Consider the following 19923-nt stretch of genomic DNA (forward strand, 5'->3'; position numbering starts at 1 on the left):
GAGGGTGAGGCGAGAGGATCACTTCAGGTCAGGAGTTCAAGACTAGCCTGAGCAACATAGCAAGACCCCATCTCTACAAAAAATAAAAAAAAGTTAGCCAGACATGGTGACATGCACCTATAGTGTCAACCAGTAGTTTAAGCTTGCAGTGAGCTATGATGACATCACTGCACTCTAGCCCAGGCAACAGAGCAAGACTGTCTCAAAAAATAATAAATGGGCCGGGCGCGGTGGCTCACACCTGTAATCCTAGCACTCTGGGAGGCCAAGGCAGGTGGATCGTTTGAGCTCAGGAGTTCGAGACCAGCCTGAGCAAGAGTGAGACCCCGTCTCTACTAAAAATAGAAAGAAATTATCTGGCCAACTAAAAATATATATAGAAAAAATTAGTCGGGCATGGTAGCGCATGCCTGTAGTCCCAGCTACTTGGGAGGCTGAGGCACAAGGATCACTTAAGCCCAGCAGTTTGAGATTGCTGTGAGCTAGGATGATGCCACAGCACTCACTCTAGCCCGGGCAACAGAGCGAGACTCTGTCTCAAAAAATAATAATAATAACAATAATAAATGTTTAGTTCTTGAAGAGAGCAAAAACATGCTCAAAGACTACTGACTTGCTTTTTCCCTGATGTGCCAATTCACTGGTGCAGTAGAATTGTAAAAACAAATGGCCATCTCCAAACCTGCCAGTTTATAAAGAAACCCAAAGAAAAATAAAATTCATCCTTCCTTGGCGAGTACAACAGAGAAAAAGTCAGTGGGCTTGCTGGAGAAGAAAGAGGAATGGTCAATGGTAGTTTTGTCCAAGAAAATGATTGGCTATTTCTGGTTCTTCTGAAAGTAAATGGACTGCATTGAAAATCTTCCAGATCACATATTTACTTAGGTAGAAATTCTATCTACGATTTTAATATAACAATAAACACTTTTTACATAATGTGCATATATTACCTAATTTAATCTTTTTATCCTACCAAGTAGCTACTGTTTTCCCCATTTTACAGATGAGGAAACTGAGGCAAAAATAGGTTAATTAAACTGCCTGAGGTGATCAGATTCAGACAAAGGAATCTGACTTCTTAATCACTCCATGGTAATTCCTCTCCTATCTGAGGGGGATTTCAAAATTTCCCATTCCTGGTAAACTCCACAATCTCACTTAATCTGAATAATTCAGTAATCCTAAGCGTCACTTCACTATGTTAAAAATCTGATATTTTAAAGTAGCTTTCAGAGCATTTTAAATTTTCACTGCTTCTCTTAAAAGGCAGCCATAATGTCTTAAAGCCATTAGGTCCAATAGTGTTAACTGGATTAAGTTAATTCAGGCACAATACATATTTGTTGAGTCCTTTTGTAGGGCTGAGAGAGGGTATGGGAATCAGTCTTTTCATTAACACATAGATTATACGTTCCTCTTTTCAAGAATCCTACAGTACAAAGCGTAGGTTCTTAAGGTGTGGTCCTGGAAACCTAGAATGAATGAGTTTCAGGATATAAAACTAGTGCCCAAAAGAGCAGGCAAAAGAATTGTATATATGCCTATGACCTTTTTTTCTGGGGACAGGAATCCACAGTTTCATAATCTTAACATCGGCTTAAATCATGTATTCCAAAGATAAAATAACTGAGGGTTAGCCTAGATCACTTCCACCTTTCAACGGTGTGAATACAAGTCTCTATGGCAGTCACTGTTTTTTGATGTCTCATATTTTCCTACATTATTTGAGAAAGGGATATGGAGAAATCGCCTTCATTATTGCTACTTTGCGGCACCGGGAGGCGGAGCTTGCTTTTCTCACGGTTGCCCGCTCGGAGGGAAGGAGTCGGCTATCTGAGGACTGCGTGGCTACGCGCAGAGAGTTCCTGCCAGGCCAGAGCGTCCAGTTCTAAATTCTTACCCTTATTTAGACTCGTCACCACGCCCGCCCGAGGAACAACCGGACTGGTCATTCGTTAAAGGCAGTGTCTCCTGGCAGCTCTTGACCCGGAATCGGATCCTAGTCCCGCCCCCTCCGTGCCAGGCTTCCTTCTGCAACAGGCGTGGGTCACGCTCTCGCTTGGTCTCTTTCTGGCGCCATTTTGGTTCCTTGTTCCTTGCACAGTAAGTTCTTTCTGCGCCTCTGCTTTCTATCCGCAGCCATCCGCCTTTCTTTCGAGCTAAACTGCCCCGGGGATTGAGAGTTAAAGAGAGTTGGAGGCCTTATGGGGCCACAGGGTTCTCAATCGTCCCTAGGTCTCCGGACAAAATGGGGTCTGCGATTGGTGTTTTGGCAAAAGCAGGGCAGAAGGGCTGCAGGCCGGGCCCGGAATCCAGGCCTGGAGAGACAGGAGCAGTTACAGCGTTGGGGGACGCAGCGGAGTGCGTCTGCTGTTGGGAATGGCTTTACGAGATGCGGAGATTAAGGGGTCACAGCCTTGCAACCTCATCACCGTTCTTATTGTGACAAGCAAGTATTGGGACTGAAGGCACCCTCTTTCCCCTCCTGGCTCCCAAAAGTGGGCAGACGATAGTCCTGGAGGCCCAGCCCAGGCAATGTGAATGTTAGGAGGGGTGGGGGTGTAAGGTAGCGTTTGAAGTCTCCCATGGTCGGGAGCCAGACCGAGATCCTCCTTGAGTTGAGAGCGGAGTGGTTATTGCTGGCCTTGTGGGATTTGGAGTGTGAAAAAAACAAATCTTGGGCATTGGGGGAGTCGCTCGCTGCCGAGTGAAGAGGCTCGGTAAGAGATAATTAGCTTGATAGAGATTTGAAGGTTACGTCATATTTCCCACCTATACCCAGGTTCTTTGGGGAGGGTTGTCCCCAGACAGCCTCTTGATGTCTTCCTAACAACCCTCCGCAGAGTTTTTAAGAATACTTAAAACTCTGGATTGGGCAAGTGAATGCGTACCAGCCAATTCAGGCCTCCTTTTTATTCCCTTCAGAAATGCCCGGTGAAGCCACAGAAACCGTCCCTGCTACAGAGCAGGAGTTGCCACAGCCTCAGGCTGAGACAGGTAGGTTGCCCTAGCCCCTTTGCCTTAATTAATATTGAGCCTAAGGCCATTTGGTGGATAAAGTGACCAAGGGGAAATACACTCTGCCTTTTAGATTTACCTCTCCTTAAAGAGGATGGGGTTGCAGCTTACCAGGAAGGATAGACCATAAAATTAACTACTATTTCGGAGGGACTTATTTAGGGGGAATGGGATAAAAATTATGTTTTTAAGTTTAATGGACATTAAGAGTTCCCTAGCCTGTTTTGTATGTTATGCCTACCACCTCAAAAGAAACTCTGCTGTGGAACCCCCACCTGAACAAGGAGGGGGTTCAGTGATTTTTACTGTTGGAACTGGATGACACACAGACAGGCCAAGGAGACCTGAGCATTTGTGAAGTTCCAGCCAGCAAGTTGCATCAAGGTTTTAGATAGGAGAGCTTGGCAGTGTGCCGCCATCACATGTCTGGATGAGATGTGTGCTGGTGGTAAGTGTGTCCTACTGGGCCCCAGGTCCACCTCCGTCATCAGTTTTAAGTTGTTTTAGGGGTTGGTGCGGAGATATTTCTAGTGTGCTGGAATAGTGCCTGCATCATTGTCTGGAACCCAGAATTGAAATAAATCCTTCCTTTGATCTTACGCATTGAAATTAATGGAAATAGAATGTAGCGTGAAGGCAAGTTTTGAATTCTGATTAAAACATATCTCAGTAGAAAACTTAAGAGGAGGTAGTGAAAAAGTTTCAAAGGGATAGTCTTTCTGAGTCAGTTATGCAGAGCTAAATGAAGGGAATCTTCAGACTGTAATCTCCATCCTCACCGTTTTTTTAATCGTAATGTTTTTTAATAACGCTTGTTACTTAAGAGCAATTTCTGTCCCTTTTGGAGTTAAAATAGAACTGTTTATACTTGAAAGCATTAAGGTTCTCCCTTCCCACCTGTCTGATTTTAGCAGCTGAAGGGATTAATACAGCTGCTAGCAAAGAGAAAGGAGGGGGCTCCCTAAGGCGCGGTATGAGCAAAATGAAATCCTTGAAATACAGGGGGCTTAAGACAAGGAAAAAGGGACTGGTCTCTAAAGATCCTGTAATTTCAGTGCTAAACAAGATTTTAGAGATCGTGTCATTGAACAATTTTGCAAATATGGAGCCTGGAATTTAAATGAATTTGGAAAAATTTGATTCAAGCCTCAAAACTAATGCCATTGACTTATCAAGCAATCCTTAATGCTGTTAAATGTATTCCTAAATAGTCTGAGTTTGTATAGCATATAATTTATATATTAAGGGAGTACCTGTGATAAATACGTAGGATTTTGTCTGTAATCAAATGGTCTATTTGAACGAATGTACAAGCTAGCTTGGTTATGGTGCCAAATCAAGTAATTTGAGTCTTATCCCATCTTGATGGTCCAGTCAGAAGAAAACATATTCCATGTTCTAAATTCTGACTGATATGTTTGAAAGTACTTGTTCTGTAATCGTGAGACTTTGACCTACCAACTCTCCAGGAAAAACTGGTTGAACCACTTGTCTTTTCTATAGCAGAATACTATAAAAACTACAGAATTATTGTTGAGTGAATTGTAAATTTGGATTCTATAGGCTGGTTGTTTTTTTTCCCCCTTAAACACTACCTTGCAGGCATTGAGCATTTGTTGATCTAATCCTGTGTTATCTCTTGAATGAGAGACGGGGTATTTTTTTCATCATTCAGAAAACCTTTTAGTATAGTGCCAAGTATTTGGTCTGTTTTGACAGAATGAAATACTTATCCAGATTAGGGAGTTGGGGATCCAATGTATTCTTACTCTCTCCACTCCAATTCTCTGCTTCGAAAATAGAACCACAGTCTGGTTTAACAAGTTGGGTTACAGTTTCATGATTCAGTCTCTACCCTTGTGACTAAGCTCTCTTCCTGGAGGTCTAATTCATCTTAGGTTAATGTCTGAAGAGCTAACATTACCTAGGAAGGTCTGTAAAGACTATTGGGTCTGACCTTTTTGTGGTTTGGTTTGGTTTTGTTGAATAAACTTGGGTGAGGTATAAGGAGGCTAAGTGACTTAGTACTTAATACTTAGTATTAAATTGTGAAGAGTTTCAACTTTAGGAAAAACTGAATTGTGCCAGGTACCCCCTTCCTAAAACTTTATTCTGAGAGTCAGATTTTTCCTAATGTGGTGGAAGCCTGAGAGTTTAAAACTTGTTTATTCTCATTCAGCTCTGATTCCCCATCCTTATCACTGCTCACTACCTTCCTTGTTCCAGTTTTCAGCATCTGTTTCAGTTAGTCCATGATCTGTGGGTGGGTGGGGTGGCCCAGCTGTTCTAGTGGTAATTGTATTGACTGTGAGAAAGACTCAGGAATGGGGTCCATTTTGGGAGGCAAAGGTAGGGCATGACTGGGAAAGGGTAGGAAGCATATTGTGTCCAACCCACTCTAGAGCCTGTGTTCCCCATTTAGAGATAGGTTGCTCTTATACTGTTCTGCCTATCCTAAAATAGTTGGTTTGTTTTGGTATAACTTGGGGAGCGTGGGAGATAAGGAGAGGGATGTCTTTTCACTTGACCACTGAAAAATGTTTGGGGAAGGTTGGTATTGCCTGTCACCTTTGTCTAATCCTGTGTGGTGACTTTATTCTCAGATTTAAAACTCCAGTGTTTCCTGTGAGGCATGTGTACCAAGTTTGGCCATATAACTCAATTTTTTTTTCCCCTTCCTTCCCTTCTTTATCTTCTTTTTTGCTTTTCTTCTCCAGCTATGCTCCCCATGTCTTCAGCCATGAATGTCACTGCTGCCTTAGGGCAGCCTCTACCTACCCTTCCCTCTCCTTGCTCCCTAGCCCCCCAACAATGCCCTCTGGCAACTGCTAACCAACCTTCCCCATTCCCTTCCCCTTCTACTATTGCCTCAACCCATGCTGAAATTCCTTTTCCCCACTCATCCTCTGGATCAGCCCTGCCTTTGGGAAATGCCTCTGACACCCCAACTTTCCTACCAAACCTAATGGGGCCTCCCATCTCCCCAGCTGCCTTAGCTCTGGCCTCTCCCATGATAGCTCCAACTCTGAAAGGGGCCCATTCCTCTTCAGGTCCCTTGGCTCTGGTTGCCTTGGCTCCCCACTCAGTTCAGAAGAGTTCTGCTTTTCCACCTAACCCACTTACTCCACCTCCTTCAGCTATAGCTGAGTCAGGGTCAGTGATATCTCTGTCAGCTCCCACTGTTCTCTCAGAACAGACTTCTATTCAAGTTCCCTCTCAGGTAGTCCCTAATCCAGAAGGTATCCCAAGTCCTCCAGGTAGAATCAGTGCTGTTCCTTCCCACCTCATAACTCCCTTGGCCTCTGTACAATCTGGAGTAGCCTCCTGTCCTCAAACACCACCACCTACCACTTCCCTAGCCATCACTTCCCCTGAGGTCAAAGGTATCCCCATTTCCTCAGCTCCTACTTCTCTACAAAACCCAGAAAGCTTCAACCTAAAGGGGCCTGTTAGTCCACCTGCTGCTTTATCTGTTTCAGCCCAGTCTATGCCTGTGGCGACATCTTCTCAAAAGACTGTGGCTCTCAACATCCCACCAGTTTTTCCCACGTCTTTGGGCTCTTTAGAGCAGAGTTCTTTTGATTCACCTGTCCAACCTTTAAGTCAGACAGATCCTAATGCTCTGTCAGATCCTATAGTAAATACCATTTCTGTAGATCATTCTAACATGGGGGCCTCTTATCCTTCTCAGAGATCTGTAATTCCTCCCCTTCCTTCCAGAAATGAGGTAGTTTCTGCTGCTGTGACTGCTCTTCCATTGGTGGCTCCAGCTTTTCCTCTGACTGTTGACAAAGGCCCCTCTACCATCACTAGCATGACCTCCTATAACCCTTCTGGTTCCCCAGATGTAGCTGCCACTTCTGCATTATCTCCTACAGCCTCTCTCAGAGGCTCTCCTAATGCCACTACTCAGCCTTTGGTGGCCCAGATTCCTGTTTCTCCAGAAAGTCCAGGCTTGAAAGAAACTCCTGTTTCTTCTGTTGGAACCACCCCAGTTGCAATGACTAACCCCTCTACAATGTCTGCAGTATCTATTCCCTTTGAGGTAGCTACTTACGTCTCTCCTCCAATTTCATCAGGTCTCATTGGTAGTAAAAAACCAACTTCCCCTACTGCCCTGGTTACGGCACCGGTGACGCCCAAGGAGCTTTCTGCTCAAGTAGCAGCTACTCTGGGGATACCAGTTTCTCCTCCTCTGCCAGACCCTGAAGACCTCAAAAATCTCCCTACTTCAGTATTGGTAAAATTCCCACCACAAAAAGATCTCCAAACTGTACCTGGCTCTCCTGTAGGAGCTTCTATTTTTCCAGCCCAGGCAGGACTCCCTACCAAGAAAGACCCTAGTCTACCACCATTGACTCTGGCAGCCCCTAAAAATTTCCCCTCTCCCCAAAGTTCATCATCACCTCTGGAAATGTCTCTTTCTCTTGAAGCTACCCTAGCAAAGAAAAGCCTTGCAGGGCCCCTCCCCATAGGTAAGCTGGCCAGTGCTACTCAGTCTCCCCAAGGTGTTAACTCCCCAGTCTCTATAATCAGTACAGATCCTTATGCAAGCCCAGACCCAGATAGTCTGCTTCTCAAAAGTTCTCTCACTACCACAACGACTGCCTTTCCTTTGGAAAGTGCTGACCCTGCTGAGGTGGCTCCTACAGCTGCCAAAGGTACCTCCACACCTACAACTACAGCCAGCCTAGAAGGAACTGTCTCTTTAGCTCCTGAAAATCACCCAGCTAAGAATGGTACTTCCACTCTTACTACCTTATCTGTGGTTCCTACAACCTCTGAAAGTTGCCCTGTGACTCCAGCTACTTTGGCACTGGTCCCTGAAGTTCCCAAGTCTATTCCTTCTTCTGTTCCCCCAGCTGGGACTCTTTCAGGTACAAAGAAAGTTGATGGTATTTTTCATAGCTCAGCATTGGCATCTGTCACTTGCTCTCCTGAAGGATGCCCAACTAAGAACTCTGGTGCTTCTGTTACTGCATCTTCCAAAGGAACCCTGACTTGCCTAGCTGATTCCCCATCTCCTTTAGGGATTAGTGTATCTCAGACTAAAAGACCTCCAACCAAGCAGGGTTCTGCTTTACCTGATGGTTCTGTTAGAAATCTCTCATCCCCTGTTTGTCCAGTTGAAGCTTCCTTTCTTCCAGTGGCCAGTCTTTTTCAAGACCCTAAAGGCTCACCAGCCACGAAAAATTCTCTCATTCCTCCATCCCCCAAAGGGGTACCTCCTTCCTCTCCTAAAGGGATAACCGTATCCCCCACAGAGATTCCCATTCCCTCAGTTATGATGCCTCTCTCCCCCAAAGAGGGCCCACCTACCCCATCCTCTAAAAGGGCCCCAGCCCCCAAAGGGGTACCTACTTCGGAAGCTGTAACTACACCCTCCCCTACAGAGGCTCTGGGAGCCCCCATTCCCCCAGCAGTGACTCCTTCCCCTAAAGGGACCCCCACTCCCCCAGCAGTGATTCTTCCCTCCCTCAAAAAAGCTCCAGCAACCTCAGCTCCCCCATCCTCTAAAGGGGATCCCACTCCCCCGATAGTGACTCCTCCCTCCCCCAAAAAGGCCCCAACAACCCCAGCTCCCAAAGGAGACCCAGCTACCCCATCCTCCAAAGGTGATCCTACTCCCCCAGAAGTGACTCCTCTCTCCCCCAAAGAGGCCCCAGCTACCCCATCCTCCAAAGGGGATCCTATTCCCCCAACAGTGACTCCCTCCCCCCAAAAGGCCCCAGCAACCCCAGCTCCCAAAGGAAGCCCAGCTACCCCATCCTCCAAAGGGGATCTCACTCCCCCAGAAGTGACTCCTCCCTCCCCCAAAGAGGCCCCAGCAACCCCAGCTCCCAAAGGAGGTCCAGCTACCCTATCCTCCAAAGGGGATCCCACTCCCCTAGCAGTGACTCCTCCCACCTCCAAGGAGACCCCAGTTCCCAAAGGAGGCTCAGCTACCCCATCCTCCAAAGGGGATCCCACTCCCCGAGCTGTGACTGCTCCGTCCCCCAAAAAGACCCCAGCTCCCAAAGGAGGCCCAGTTAGCTCATCCTCCAAAGGGGATCCCACTCCCCCAAGAGTGACTCCTCCCTCCCCCAAAGAGGCCCCAGCAACCCCAGCTCCCAAAGGAGGCCCAGCTAGCTCATCCTCCAAAGGGGATCCCACTCCCCCAGGAGTGACTCTTCCCTCCTCTAAAAAGACCCCAGCTCCCAAAGGAGGCCCAGCTAGCTCATCCTCCAAAGGGGATCTCATTCCCCCAGCAGTGACTACACCCTCTCCTAAGAAGTCCCCATCCTCCAAAGGAGGCCCAGCTACCCCATCTTCCAAAGGGGAGCCCACTCCCCCAGCAGTGACTGCTCCCTCCCCCAAAAAGGCCCCAGTTCTCAAAGGAGGCCCAGCTACCCCATCCTCCAAAGGGGATCCCACTCCCCCAACAGTGACTCATCCTTCCCCCAAAGAGGCCCCAGCTACCCCATCCTCCAAAGGGGATCTCACTCTCCCAGGAGTGACTTTTCCCTCCCCCAAAAAGACCCCAGCTTCCAAAGGAGGCCCAGCTAGCTCATCCTCCAAAGGGGATCCCACTTCCCCAGCAGTGACTCCTCCTGCCCCCAAAGAGGCCCCAGCAACCCCATCTTCTAAAGGGGATCCCACTCCCCTAGCAGTGACTGCACCCTCCCCTAAAAAGGCCCCGTCCTCCAAAGGAGGCCCAGCTACCCCATCCTCCAAAGGGGATCCCACTCCCCCAGGAGTGACTCCTCCCTCCTCCAAAGAGGCCCCAGCAACCCCAGCTCCCAAAGGAGGCCCAGCTACCCCATCATCCAAAGCAGATCCCACTCCACCAGCAGTGACTCCTCCCACCCCCAAAAAGTCCCCAGCAACCCCATCCTCCAAAGGAGATCTGACTGCCCCAGGAGTGAGTATACCCTCGCCCAAAAAGGCCCCAGCATCCAAAGGAGGCCCAGCTACCCCATCTTCCAAAGGGGATCCTACTCCCTTAGAAGTGACTCCTCTCTCTCCCAAAAAAGCCCCAGCAGCTCAAGCTCCCAGAAGAGGCCCAGCTACCCCATCCTCCAAAGGAGATCCCGCTCCCCCAGCAATGACTCTTCCCTCCCCCAAAAAGGCCCCAGCAACCCCAGCTCCCAAAGGAGGCACAGCAACCCCATCCTCCAAAGGAGATCCCACTCCCCCAGTAGTAACTCCTTCTCCCAAAAAAGCCCCAGCTCCCAAAGGAGGCTCAGCTACCCCATCCAAAGGAGATACCACACCCCCAGCAGTGACTCCTCCCTCCTCCAAAGAGGGCCCAGCAACTCCAGTCCCCAGAGGGGCCTCCACTCTCCCAGCCGTGACTCCCTACCCCAAAGAAACTTCATCCAAAGAGGCCCCATCCACTAAAGAGGCCCCCATTCCCTCAGACATGACTTCTCCCTCACCCAAAGGGACCCCAGTTTCCACATCCCCCAAAGAGGCCCCTACTCCAGCTATGGCTCCTCTGTCCCCGCAAAAGACTCCATCAACTCCAGTCCTCAAAGGGGCCCCTACTTCCCCACCTATGACTTCTTCCTCCCCCAAAGACTCCCCTATCTCCCCAGTTTCAGTGACATGTACCATGGAGTCTATTGCCCCTCAAGCAGCACCTAAAGGGCTTCCAGCAAAGAAGGGACCCACAGCTGTCAAAGAAGCACTTGTTGCCCCAGCTCCCACTCAGAAAGGTACACAGGCCAAGAAGAGTTCTGCTACTTCGCCTCCTGTGTTCCCAGATCCCTCTGCTAAGAATGGTACTAAAGGACCCCTTTCCACAGTGGCTCCAGCACCTCTACTCACAGTCCCTGCTCAGAAAGGCTCTTCAAAGCCTGCAAAAGCTCTCCTTATTTCTCCTGAGAAAGGCAAAGATTCTCTTCATTCCCCAGAGAGCCCCTTGGCTCCTCCTGAGTCTAAGGCATCTACCCCTCTGGCAGCAGCTGCCTCTGAAAAGGTCCTTCCTAAAGGTGTATCAGCATCTGTCTCTCCAGCATCCACCCCACCAGTCTCTCTGCCTCTTACTCCCACCCCAGTTCCCCCTCTGCTTCCTAAACAGCAATTTCTGCCGTCCTCACCTGGGCTGGTGATGGAATCACCCTCTAAGCCCCTAGCCCCTGCTGATGAGGATGAGCTGCCGCCTCTGATTCCCCCGGAACCAATCTCTGGGGGAGTGCCTTTCCAGTCGGTCCTCGTCAACATGCCCACCCCCAAACCTGCTGGAATCCCTGCCCCAACCCCCTCTGCCAAGCAGCCTGTTCTGAAGAACAACAAGGGTATTTGCCTTGGTTTGCTGTGTGCATGGTGTGTTGCCCACACCCCTCTTGGGGGCTACCCACCAGTACTAACCCTAGGATGCGCCTCTTTCTCCAGTGTACCTGCTTGTGTTTGGACATAGAACATAGAATAATAATTTTACATGCAAAAGCTCTAGGAATATGAAACTGAATCTTGGTTTTCATCATCTCAGATAGTATCTTATGTATCATTCTGTGTAATGTGGCCCAGACTAAACCCTGGATCTGCCATCTTTTTTACCTAACTGATCTGACATTGAAAACCAAGACCTGCCGTACCTTTAATTTGCTCTAATCCCTACCACATCACTAACCTTGTCCCTGGGCCTGGGATTTGCTAAAATATTGGGGAATCTGGAGCTATTTGTCTTTCTTTTTCACTTTGTAGTAATGACCAGTTGCCCAGGGACTCCCTTTTCTTAAAAATGTAGACACCTGTTTTTCCTAGCCTGAGAATGGTGCTGGTATACGCTGCTTTTTTGTCTTTATTGATGCTTGGCCTTTCCATTGAGGGAAACTTAAAATATGTGAATTATGTTTGGAAGAAATGGGGGGAGTCACAGGACAGTATCCAGTAGAGAAAGTGACTAGTAGAGCTATGGGTCAACATCGAGAATCTTCTAGCTGTATCAATTAGATCAGATTGCTGGGGTGAGTGGTTTGAAAATAAGCCTCAGTGGGTGTACAAAGCTGCTTTTGGCCTCCTCTAACCCAGTTTAAGGGATTGGGGGAAATGCCATGCCTATTCTGCCTCCACAATGTGATTCCTTATGTTTTTCACTTGCTAGAAACACCTTATGGCAGAACTTTTCTGGTATGGTTGGGCTATTGGGTAAAATTTAGAGTTACATGGGTCATTGGGGTTTGCCTTTGCCAAGAAATGAAGACCTTTAGGGAAAAAAAGCAGTTACATAAATTGCTCAGCTATATCTATCTAGTGATTACCACTCATTTCTGGGGCTGGGTTTTTAATAAATGTATACACACTAGTTGGTGACTAAGGTTGGGGCTGTTAAGCTGGCTTCAGACAAGCCAGTTGGTTTACATTAACTTTGTTAGGTCTAGCATAAGGTATTGACTTCTAGTCCAGGCAAGCCATGGTGAGGTACCCCTTCCTTATAATCTTATAAAATAGTAAACGTTTGTCATCTTAGGGTCTGGAACAGAATCTGACAGTGATGAATCAGTACCAGAGCTCGAGGAACAAGATTCCACACAAGCAACCACACAACAAGCACAGGTGGGTATTCTCTTATTAACTGGTACTTGGGTCAAGGAAGCAAGGTTGATCAGAGCTGACTTCTCTATTTGGAACTGTGGCCCTTTATAAAGGGAAAACCACATGGAGATTGTGATATCCAGATCCTAAGTTCCAGGTAACACATAGCTGTTTTTATCTTGTTAGCTGGCAGCAGCAGCTGAAATCGATGAAGAACCAGTCAGTAAAGCAAAACAGAGTCGGAGTGAAAAGAAGGCACGGAAGGTAAGATTTTAAGTTATAGACAAGGACTAAAGGTTCTGTGAAGTGACTTCAGAGAGTAGAACACCTATAGTGGAACTCTAGTGGCAGTAGAATCCTGTTAAAGTAGAAGTTGCTGTGGCAGAAAACTTGGGAGTCCTGAAAACTGGTTCTCTATTCTTAACTTGTGTAAACTTTTCCTAGCCTTGAAAAAGGCTTTGCTTTGAATGTTCCTTGCTTCTTGAAGCTGCTTCTTAAGAGGTTGAAAACCTGATCATTTCTATTCTTTAGGCTATGTCCAAACTGGGTCTTCGACAGGTTACAGGAGTTACTAGAGTCACTATCCGGAAATCTAAGAATATCCTCTTTGTCATCACAAAACCAGATGTCTACAAGAGCCCAGCTTCAGATACCTACATAGTTTTTGGGGAAGCCAAGGTAAGTCAGGTTTTCTTAGAAGTTGCTCTAGACCAGTGTTTGTCAACCTCAGAACTACTGACATGTTGGGTCAGATGATTCTTTTTATGGAAGGGCTATCCTGTGTATTAAGGATGTTTTAGCAGCGTCTATTTGTGATAACCAAAAAAATAAATCTCCAGACATTGCCACATGTGCCCTGAGAGACCTAATTACCCCCCAATTGAGAGCCACTACTCTAGACCTAGGCTACTTCTCTTTCTACTGTGATATATAGTCTGAATAAGGGCAAGCAGCTTAAAATTATATATAAGTTACCTGAAATAGGTTTAGAGTGAGAGTTTTGAAAAGATATATATGGTTTATTTTTCAATTACTGTAGTCTCATGTGAATCTATGTTCTCTGCCCTGTAGATCGAAGATTTATCTCAGCAGGCACAGCTAGCGGCTGCTGAAAAATTCAAAGTTCAAGGTGAAGCTGTTTCAAACATTCAAGAAAACACACAGACTCCAACTGTACAAGAGGAGAGTGAAGAGGAAGAGGTATATCAAAAAAATTTTTTTTAATTGTCCAGAATTTTTCTCTCTTTTTTGAGATGGGGTCTCTCTGCCACCCTGGGTAGAGTGCAGTGGCGTAATCATTCATAGCTCACTGCAACCTCAAATGCCTGGACTTAAGCCATCCTCCATCAGCTTGCCAAGTATCTGGGACTACAGGTGTGCACCACCACTCTCAGCTAATTTTTCTGTTTTTTGTAGAGATGGAGTCTTGGTATGTGGCTCAGGCTGGTCTCCACTCCTGGCCTCAAGCAGTCCTTCCCACCTGAGCCTCCCAAAGTGTTAGGTTTAGGATTATAGGTGTGAGCCTCTACACTCAACCAGTTTTCTAAAATTTCTATAACCTTGCTCTAGATGGAGCAACACAAGGCCTCAAACCATTTCAAAACTGTTCAGGCAAGCAGTGTAGGAATCTATACTTTTCTTTTTTTCTCTAGCAGTATGTTTGGTGAATTTTATATTGTTCTAGGTTCTCTAACCCCATTGAATTATATGGTTTTTTAGTTAAATTAAGAACTAGGCCGGGCGCGGTGGCTCACGCCTGTAATCCTAGCACTCTGGGAGGCCGGCGGGTGGATTGCTCGAGGTCAGGAGTTCGAGACCAGCCTGAGCAAGAGCGAGACCCCATCTCTACTAAAAATAGAAATTATCTGGCCAACTAAAATATATATAGAAAAAATTAGCCGGGCATGGTGGTGCATGCCTGTAGTTCCAGCTACTCGGGAGGCTGAGGCAGTAGGATCGCTTAAGCCCGGGAGTTTGAGGTTGCTGTGAGCTAGGCTGACACCACGGCACTCACTCTAGCCCGGGCAACACAGTGACACTCTGTCTCAAAAAAAAAAAAAAAAGAACTAGACCAGCCTGAGCAAGAGTGAGACCGCATCTCTACTAAAAATAAAAAGAAATGATTTGGACAGCTAAAAATATATAGAGAAAAAAAAATTAGCCGGGCATGGTGACGCATGCCTGTAGTCCCACCTACTCGGGAGGCTGAGGCAGAGGCAGAGGGATTGCTTAATTAAGGCCAGGAGTTTGAGGTTGCTGTGAGCTAGGCTGATGCCACAGCACTCTAGCCTGGGCAACAGAGCAAGACTCTGTCTCAAAAAAAAAAAAGAAAAAGAACTAGATTCAAGAGACTCTGGTTCCAAAGAACTGCTAATGTTTTTTAATTTACTTATTATGTTTTTTTCCCCTCACTTCCAGGTTGATGAAACAGGTGTGGAAGTTAAAGACATAGAATTGGTCATGTCACAAGCAAATGTGTCGAGAGCAAAGGCAGTCCGAGCCCTGAAGAACAACAGTAATGATATTGTAAATGCTATTATGGTAAGTGTCCAACCCTTTATTTTTTAATTCCCTCTGCCCTGACCAATTATGAGTGACTTTTTTTCCTCTGCTTAACAACCAGCCAATCAGGAAGCTTTGTTCCAAAGCCCATTCTGAGTTGCCTTAGGTTTTATTAGTCACTTGAATTCTCCAGATTTGCCTGTAACTACCTCTAATTATCTTTTTTCTCTTACAGGAATTAACAATGTAACCATCTGAAAACAAGGACTTTTTTTGGTGTTTCAAAAGAGTAACTGCAGCTTGGCTTGAAATTTGTACTGTTTCTATTATTAATAAAGTTATGGCTTCTTGTTGGATGAACTCATTGGGTGCTTGCTGTCTTCCCACCAAAAAACTGAACGCTCTAGTAAGTTAATAATCTATTCTTTTTTTTTTTTTTTTTTTTTTTTGAGGCAGAGTGTCGCTTTGTTGCCCTGGCTAGAGTGAGTGCCATGGCGTCAGCCTAGCTCACAGCAACCTCAAACTCCTGGGCTTCAGTGATCCTACTGCCTCAGCCTCCTGAGTAGCTGGAACTACAGGCATGCGCCACCGTGCCCGGCTAATTTTTTCTATGTATATTTTAGTTGGCCAGATAATTTCTTTCTATTTTTAGTAGAGATGGGGGTCTCACTCTTGCTCAGGCTGGTCTCCAACTCCTGACCTCGAGCGATCCACCTGCCTCGGCCTCCCAGAGTGCTAGGATTACAGGCGTGCGCCTGGCCAATAATCTATTCTTAAGACCTTGTTTAGTTGAAAAGATGTAGCGCCACAGATTCCCCACTTAAAGTCTCAAACTTCACACCTGTTGTAAGAAGTTAGACTAGGCTGTTAGGACCTTCTTGTCTTCAGAGAATACAACTTAACTATAAAGTTCCTCATGTCCACTTTTCTTTCCCAGATGTTAACAATTAGCAGATCTTGCTTCTCCTGTATCTAATCAGCCCCTTCTGAACTGCAATCTTCCTGAAAACGTTGGAACTTGCCTGTCCTCTGTGAGTTCACATTGGTTGCATCTCCACATAAAGGCTTAGTACAGAGTTGGAGAGGGTGGCTGTGGATGAAAATTTTGTAGAAATTCTGAAAATTCTGCATTTGTAGAAGATGAAAAGCTACTTCGTGAAGGGGAAGATTCTGACTATATAGTGTAAACTTTCTAGAGATATAAATTAATCTACAACAAAGTAAGTTACGATTAGGGTAGCCATGATTATACTAAGACAATAAGTGAAAACCAGGACTGTCTTAGGCAAACAACTAAGAGGACAATTAGCTAGTTTATGGTAAATATAAATAGCTATATATGAATCCCAAGAAAAAGTTTCTGAGTTTGGATTATCAGAAAATGCTTTGGGGGAAAGCACAGGGCTGAAATTTAAAAATGGGAAGAAAAGACTTAACAGTCACTAAAGAGCAGGGCCTTTTTGTTCCCACAAGTAGTAGGCTGTATTGGGGAAACACAAACGTATGTGATGGTTGGCTAAGAATGATGGCCTGCTTCCAACCCATTTAGGTAGACAGTTTAGATCATTTGATGAACAAAAGTTTCATGAAGCTAAAGACAGACCCCTAGCAGCCAAATCTGAGTCAACCAAGTAATTCTTAGGTCAGGAAGCTTAGGTATATTAACTCAAGATTTCCTCACTCTTCCACAAAGACTTAACAAACTGCCAATTCTTGGTTACTATTTCAGAGAAATGTCTTATTCAAGGCCTTTGCTGTCACCTGTAAGTAATTTAGTATCCTTCCCACATCAGGGACCCTGCTACATCAATTAGTTCCTCCTACCATTCATTAATTCCTTCCCCTCAATCTTTTTTTTTTTTTTTTTTACCACACTTGAAATGCAACAAACTCATCAGAATGATGAAATTTTTGGTTCTCAAATTTGGGAATATATAGTTTGAGCAAACCTTTTAAGGAATTACTCCTTCCTGGTTCTAAAACTGAAGCCTTGTATTTAAATATGTAATAGACCTTTTAACAAACTTTTTTTTTTTGCTTTTTGTTTTGGAGAGTCTTGTTCTGTTACCCTGGCTAGAGTGCTGTGGCGTCATAGCTCACTACAACCTCAAACTCCTGGGCTCAAGCAATCTTCCTGCCTCAGTCTCCTGAGTAGCTGAGACTACAGGCACATGCCACCACACCTGGCTAATGTTTTTTATTACTGCTAGAAATGGGGCCTTGCTGTGTTGCTCAGATTGGTCTTCAACTCCTTGCCTCAGGTGATCCTGCCACCTTGTCCTCCCAAAGCACTAGGATTACAGTCATGAGCCACTTAAAGCCTAAGTTATCGCTTTGATCTCATCTGTAAAATTAGACCTTGTACTCCCAAAACAGGATTGTTAGAGGTATTTGCTAAAAATCTACATGTAATCATTGGCACAGGTTACTTACTATATGACCCTTCTGATTTCTAAAGAAAACATCCTAGTGTGCCAGTACAGATTGTGGTGCTTTTCCCATTTAAAAATTGGTTTTTTTGCTGGATGTGGTAGTGAAGCCTGTGAGTAGCCACTGCACTCCAGCCTGGGCAATATAGTGAGACTTGTCTCTTTTGGAAAAAAAAAAAATGAGCTCGTGTTTTATAATTCCTGTACGTATTTTTGTATCCAAATAAATTAGTATTCTGCAAGTTTTAAAGCTATAAGGCCAGGTGCATGGTTGACACCTGTTATCCCAGTACTTTTGGGGGCTGAAGTGAGAGGATCACATGAGGCCAGGAGTTCCAGGTTACAGTGAGTTAGGATCTCACCACTGCATTCCAACTTGGGCGACAGAGTTGAGACCCTGTCTTTAAAAAAAATAGTAAAAGGAAAAAATCAGTACACAGGAAAAAAAATTTTTTTAAAGAAAACTAATTGTATAATACATATCTTCCTGCAAATTGCTTTTCACTTTAACTTTGTTTCCAGGACCTATCTATTATGAAATTTGATCATAGAAATTGGGTCATTCATGTCATACCTAACTTAAAACAGTGGAGAAACAAGGAGGGGAAAGGACTCAGTACAAAACAATTCTCCAAGAATGTGTGTAATTCTCTGCAAGCCTGACTGCTGAATTGCTTGCTTATTGTAACGTAAACCAGTTTATAGATTCTGAGATAACCTGCTACAATTCCAGGACTAATTTTGCCTACTGCTGTCACAATACTAGTGCCAATTAACTTTCCCAAAGAGCAATACATAACTTTTCTTCTTTTTTATAAAACCTCTAACTTCTGTTGTTTGTACTTACCAAAAACCACCCAGTCTGTGTGTACCCCAAATTGCAATTCTTTCTTCCCAAATAAAACATTAAATTGAGAGATTTAGGGCCAGGTACAGTGATTCACACGTGTAATCCTAGCACTTTGGGAAGCTGAGGCAGGAAGATTGCTTGAGGCCAGGAGTTTGAGACCAGTGTAAATTTAGAGATTTATCTTATTTTTATTTTGACTTTAGCAATACAGTAATGTAGTTCTATTCATTGTCTTTGTAGTTTACTAGTCTCGCTTTTATCTCTACCTTTCCACCAAATTGGCTTTCATCAAGGTCACCTAGTTGCTAATTCCAGTGGACATTCTTCACATATGGCTGCATTTGTCTATTCTTCAAATTAGTTTCTTTGGCCAGGCGTAGTGGCTCACACTTGTAATCCTAGCACTCTGGGAAGCCAAGGAAGGAGGATCACTTGAGCTCAGGAATTCAAGACCAGCCTGAGCAAGAGTGAGACCCCATCTCTACTAAAAATAGTAAAAATTAGTCAGGTGTGTAGTCCCAGCTATTCAGAAGGCTGAGGCAAGAGGATCGCTTGAGCCCAGGAGTTTGGAGTTGCTGTTGAGTTAGGCCAATGCCACAGCACTCTAGCTTGAGCAACAGAGCAAGATTCTGTCTAAAAAAAAGTTTCCTTGAGACCATTCTCTTGATTTCTCTTAAAATCTGGTTAATCTTCCATTTCAAAGTGTCCAAAGATCACTCCACGATCTAACTTTTTCCATCTATATTTCCTGCTTATGTAGGTAATGAATGACACATCTATCCATTCAGTCATATGAAAAAGAAATCTGGTCTCTTCAAAAAAAGTTGGCAAAGCAATGAAGTTGGACTTTAGTCTTACTCCATATATACAAAAATTAATTCAAAATTAATAATCTAAACGTAGGACCTAAAGCCATAACATTCAGAAGAAAACAGGAAACAAGCTTCGTGACATTGAATTTAATGATTATTTCTTTTATATGCCACCAAAAGCACAGGCAACAAAAGAAAAAGATAAATTGGACTTTTTTTTTTTTTTTTTTTTTTTTGAGTCCCCTGTGTTAGAGATTTCAGGTCTTGATCAATGAGAAAGTTTTGTTTTTTTTTTTTTTTGTTTTGTTTTTTGTTTTTTTTTCTTTTTCTTTTTTTTTTTATTTCAGCTCATCATGGGGGTACATAAGTTCAGGTCATATACATTGTCCCTGTCCCGCCCATCCCCCCGAGTCAGAGTCCCAAGCGCGTCCGCTCCCACTCTCCAGACAGTGCGCCTGGCACTCGCCATGTATTCATACCTCGATCCCCTCCCCCCCCACCTCCCCGGGTCTGCACCCTCAAGCATGACCATTCCCCAGAGGGTGCGCAATGCACTCGTCATGTAGGCATACACCCATCCCCTCCCCCCACCCCCCCATCCCAGTCTGATATCCAGTTGGTATCCTTCCCTGATGTACATTTAGGTGATGATCAGGGAAACCAGTTTTCTGGTGAGTACATGTGATGCTTGTTTTTCCATTCTTTGGATACTTCACTTAGTATAATGGGTTCCAGCTCTCTCCAGGAGAACCAAAGAGATGTCGTATCATCGTTAGATAAATTGGACTTCATC

The 19923-nt window shown here is 45.1% G+C and overlaps 1 protein-coding gene across 3 annotated transcripts; it reads left to right on the top strand.

Annotated features, from left to right (window-relative positions):
- The first annotated feature begins 1957 nt into the window (after positions 1-1957).
- Positions 1958-15399, top strand: NACA (nascent polypeptide associated complex subunit alpha). 3 transcript variants are annotated; one of them, XM_045553600.1, is made up of 8 exons: positions 1958-2103; positions 2926-2997; positions 12473-12558; positions 12724-12801; positions 13069-13215; positions 13609-13737; positions 14956-15078; positions 15275-15399. In XM_045553600.1, the coding sequence occupies exons 2-8, from the start codon at positions 2928-2930 to the stop codon at positions 15287-15289; spliced, it is 648 nt and encodes a 215-aa protein (XP_045409556.1). In that variant the 5' UTR covers positions 1958-2103; positions 2926-2927; the 3' UTR covers positions 15290-15399. The 3 variants fall into 3 exon arrangements, with proteins under 3 accessions (XP_045409556.1, XP_045409557.1, XP_045409555.1); XM_045553601.1 differs by having other exon boundaries at positions 2015-2103; positions 2904-2997; XM_045553599.1 differs by lacking the exons at positions 1958-2103; positions 2926-2997 and adding an exon at positions 5450-11297.
- Positions 15400-19923: the final 4524 nt, after the last annotated feature.

Source organism: Lemur catta, chromosome 6 (genome assembly GCF_020740605.2).
Source record: "Lemur catta isolate mLemCat1 chromosome 6, mLemCat1.pri, whole genome shotgun sequence".
Taxonomy (NCBI): Eukaryota; Metazoa; Chordata; class Mammalia; order Primates; family Lemuridae; genus Lemur; species Lemur catta.

Excerpts from the sequence above, each read along its gene's own strand:
- NACA (XM_045553599.1), top strand. The coding sequence starts at position 5,651 with ATGTGTACCAAGTTTGGCCATATAACTCAATTTTTTTTTCCCCTTCCT. Across the intron at positions 12,802-13,068 it reads GTGAAAAGAAGGCACGGAAG|GCTATGTCCAAACTGGGTCT; the intron begins GTAAGATTTTAA and ends TCTATTCTTTAG. Across the intron at positions 13,216-13,608 it reads TAGTTTTTGGGGAAGCCAAG|ATCGAAGATTTATCTCAGCA; the intron begins GTAAGTCAGGTT and ends TCTGCCCTGTAG.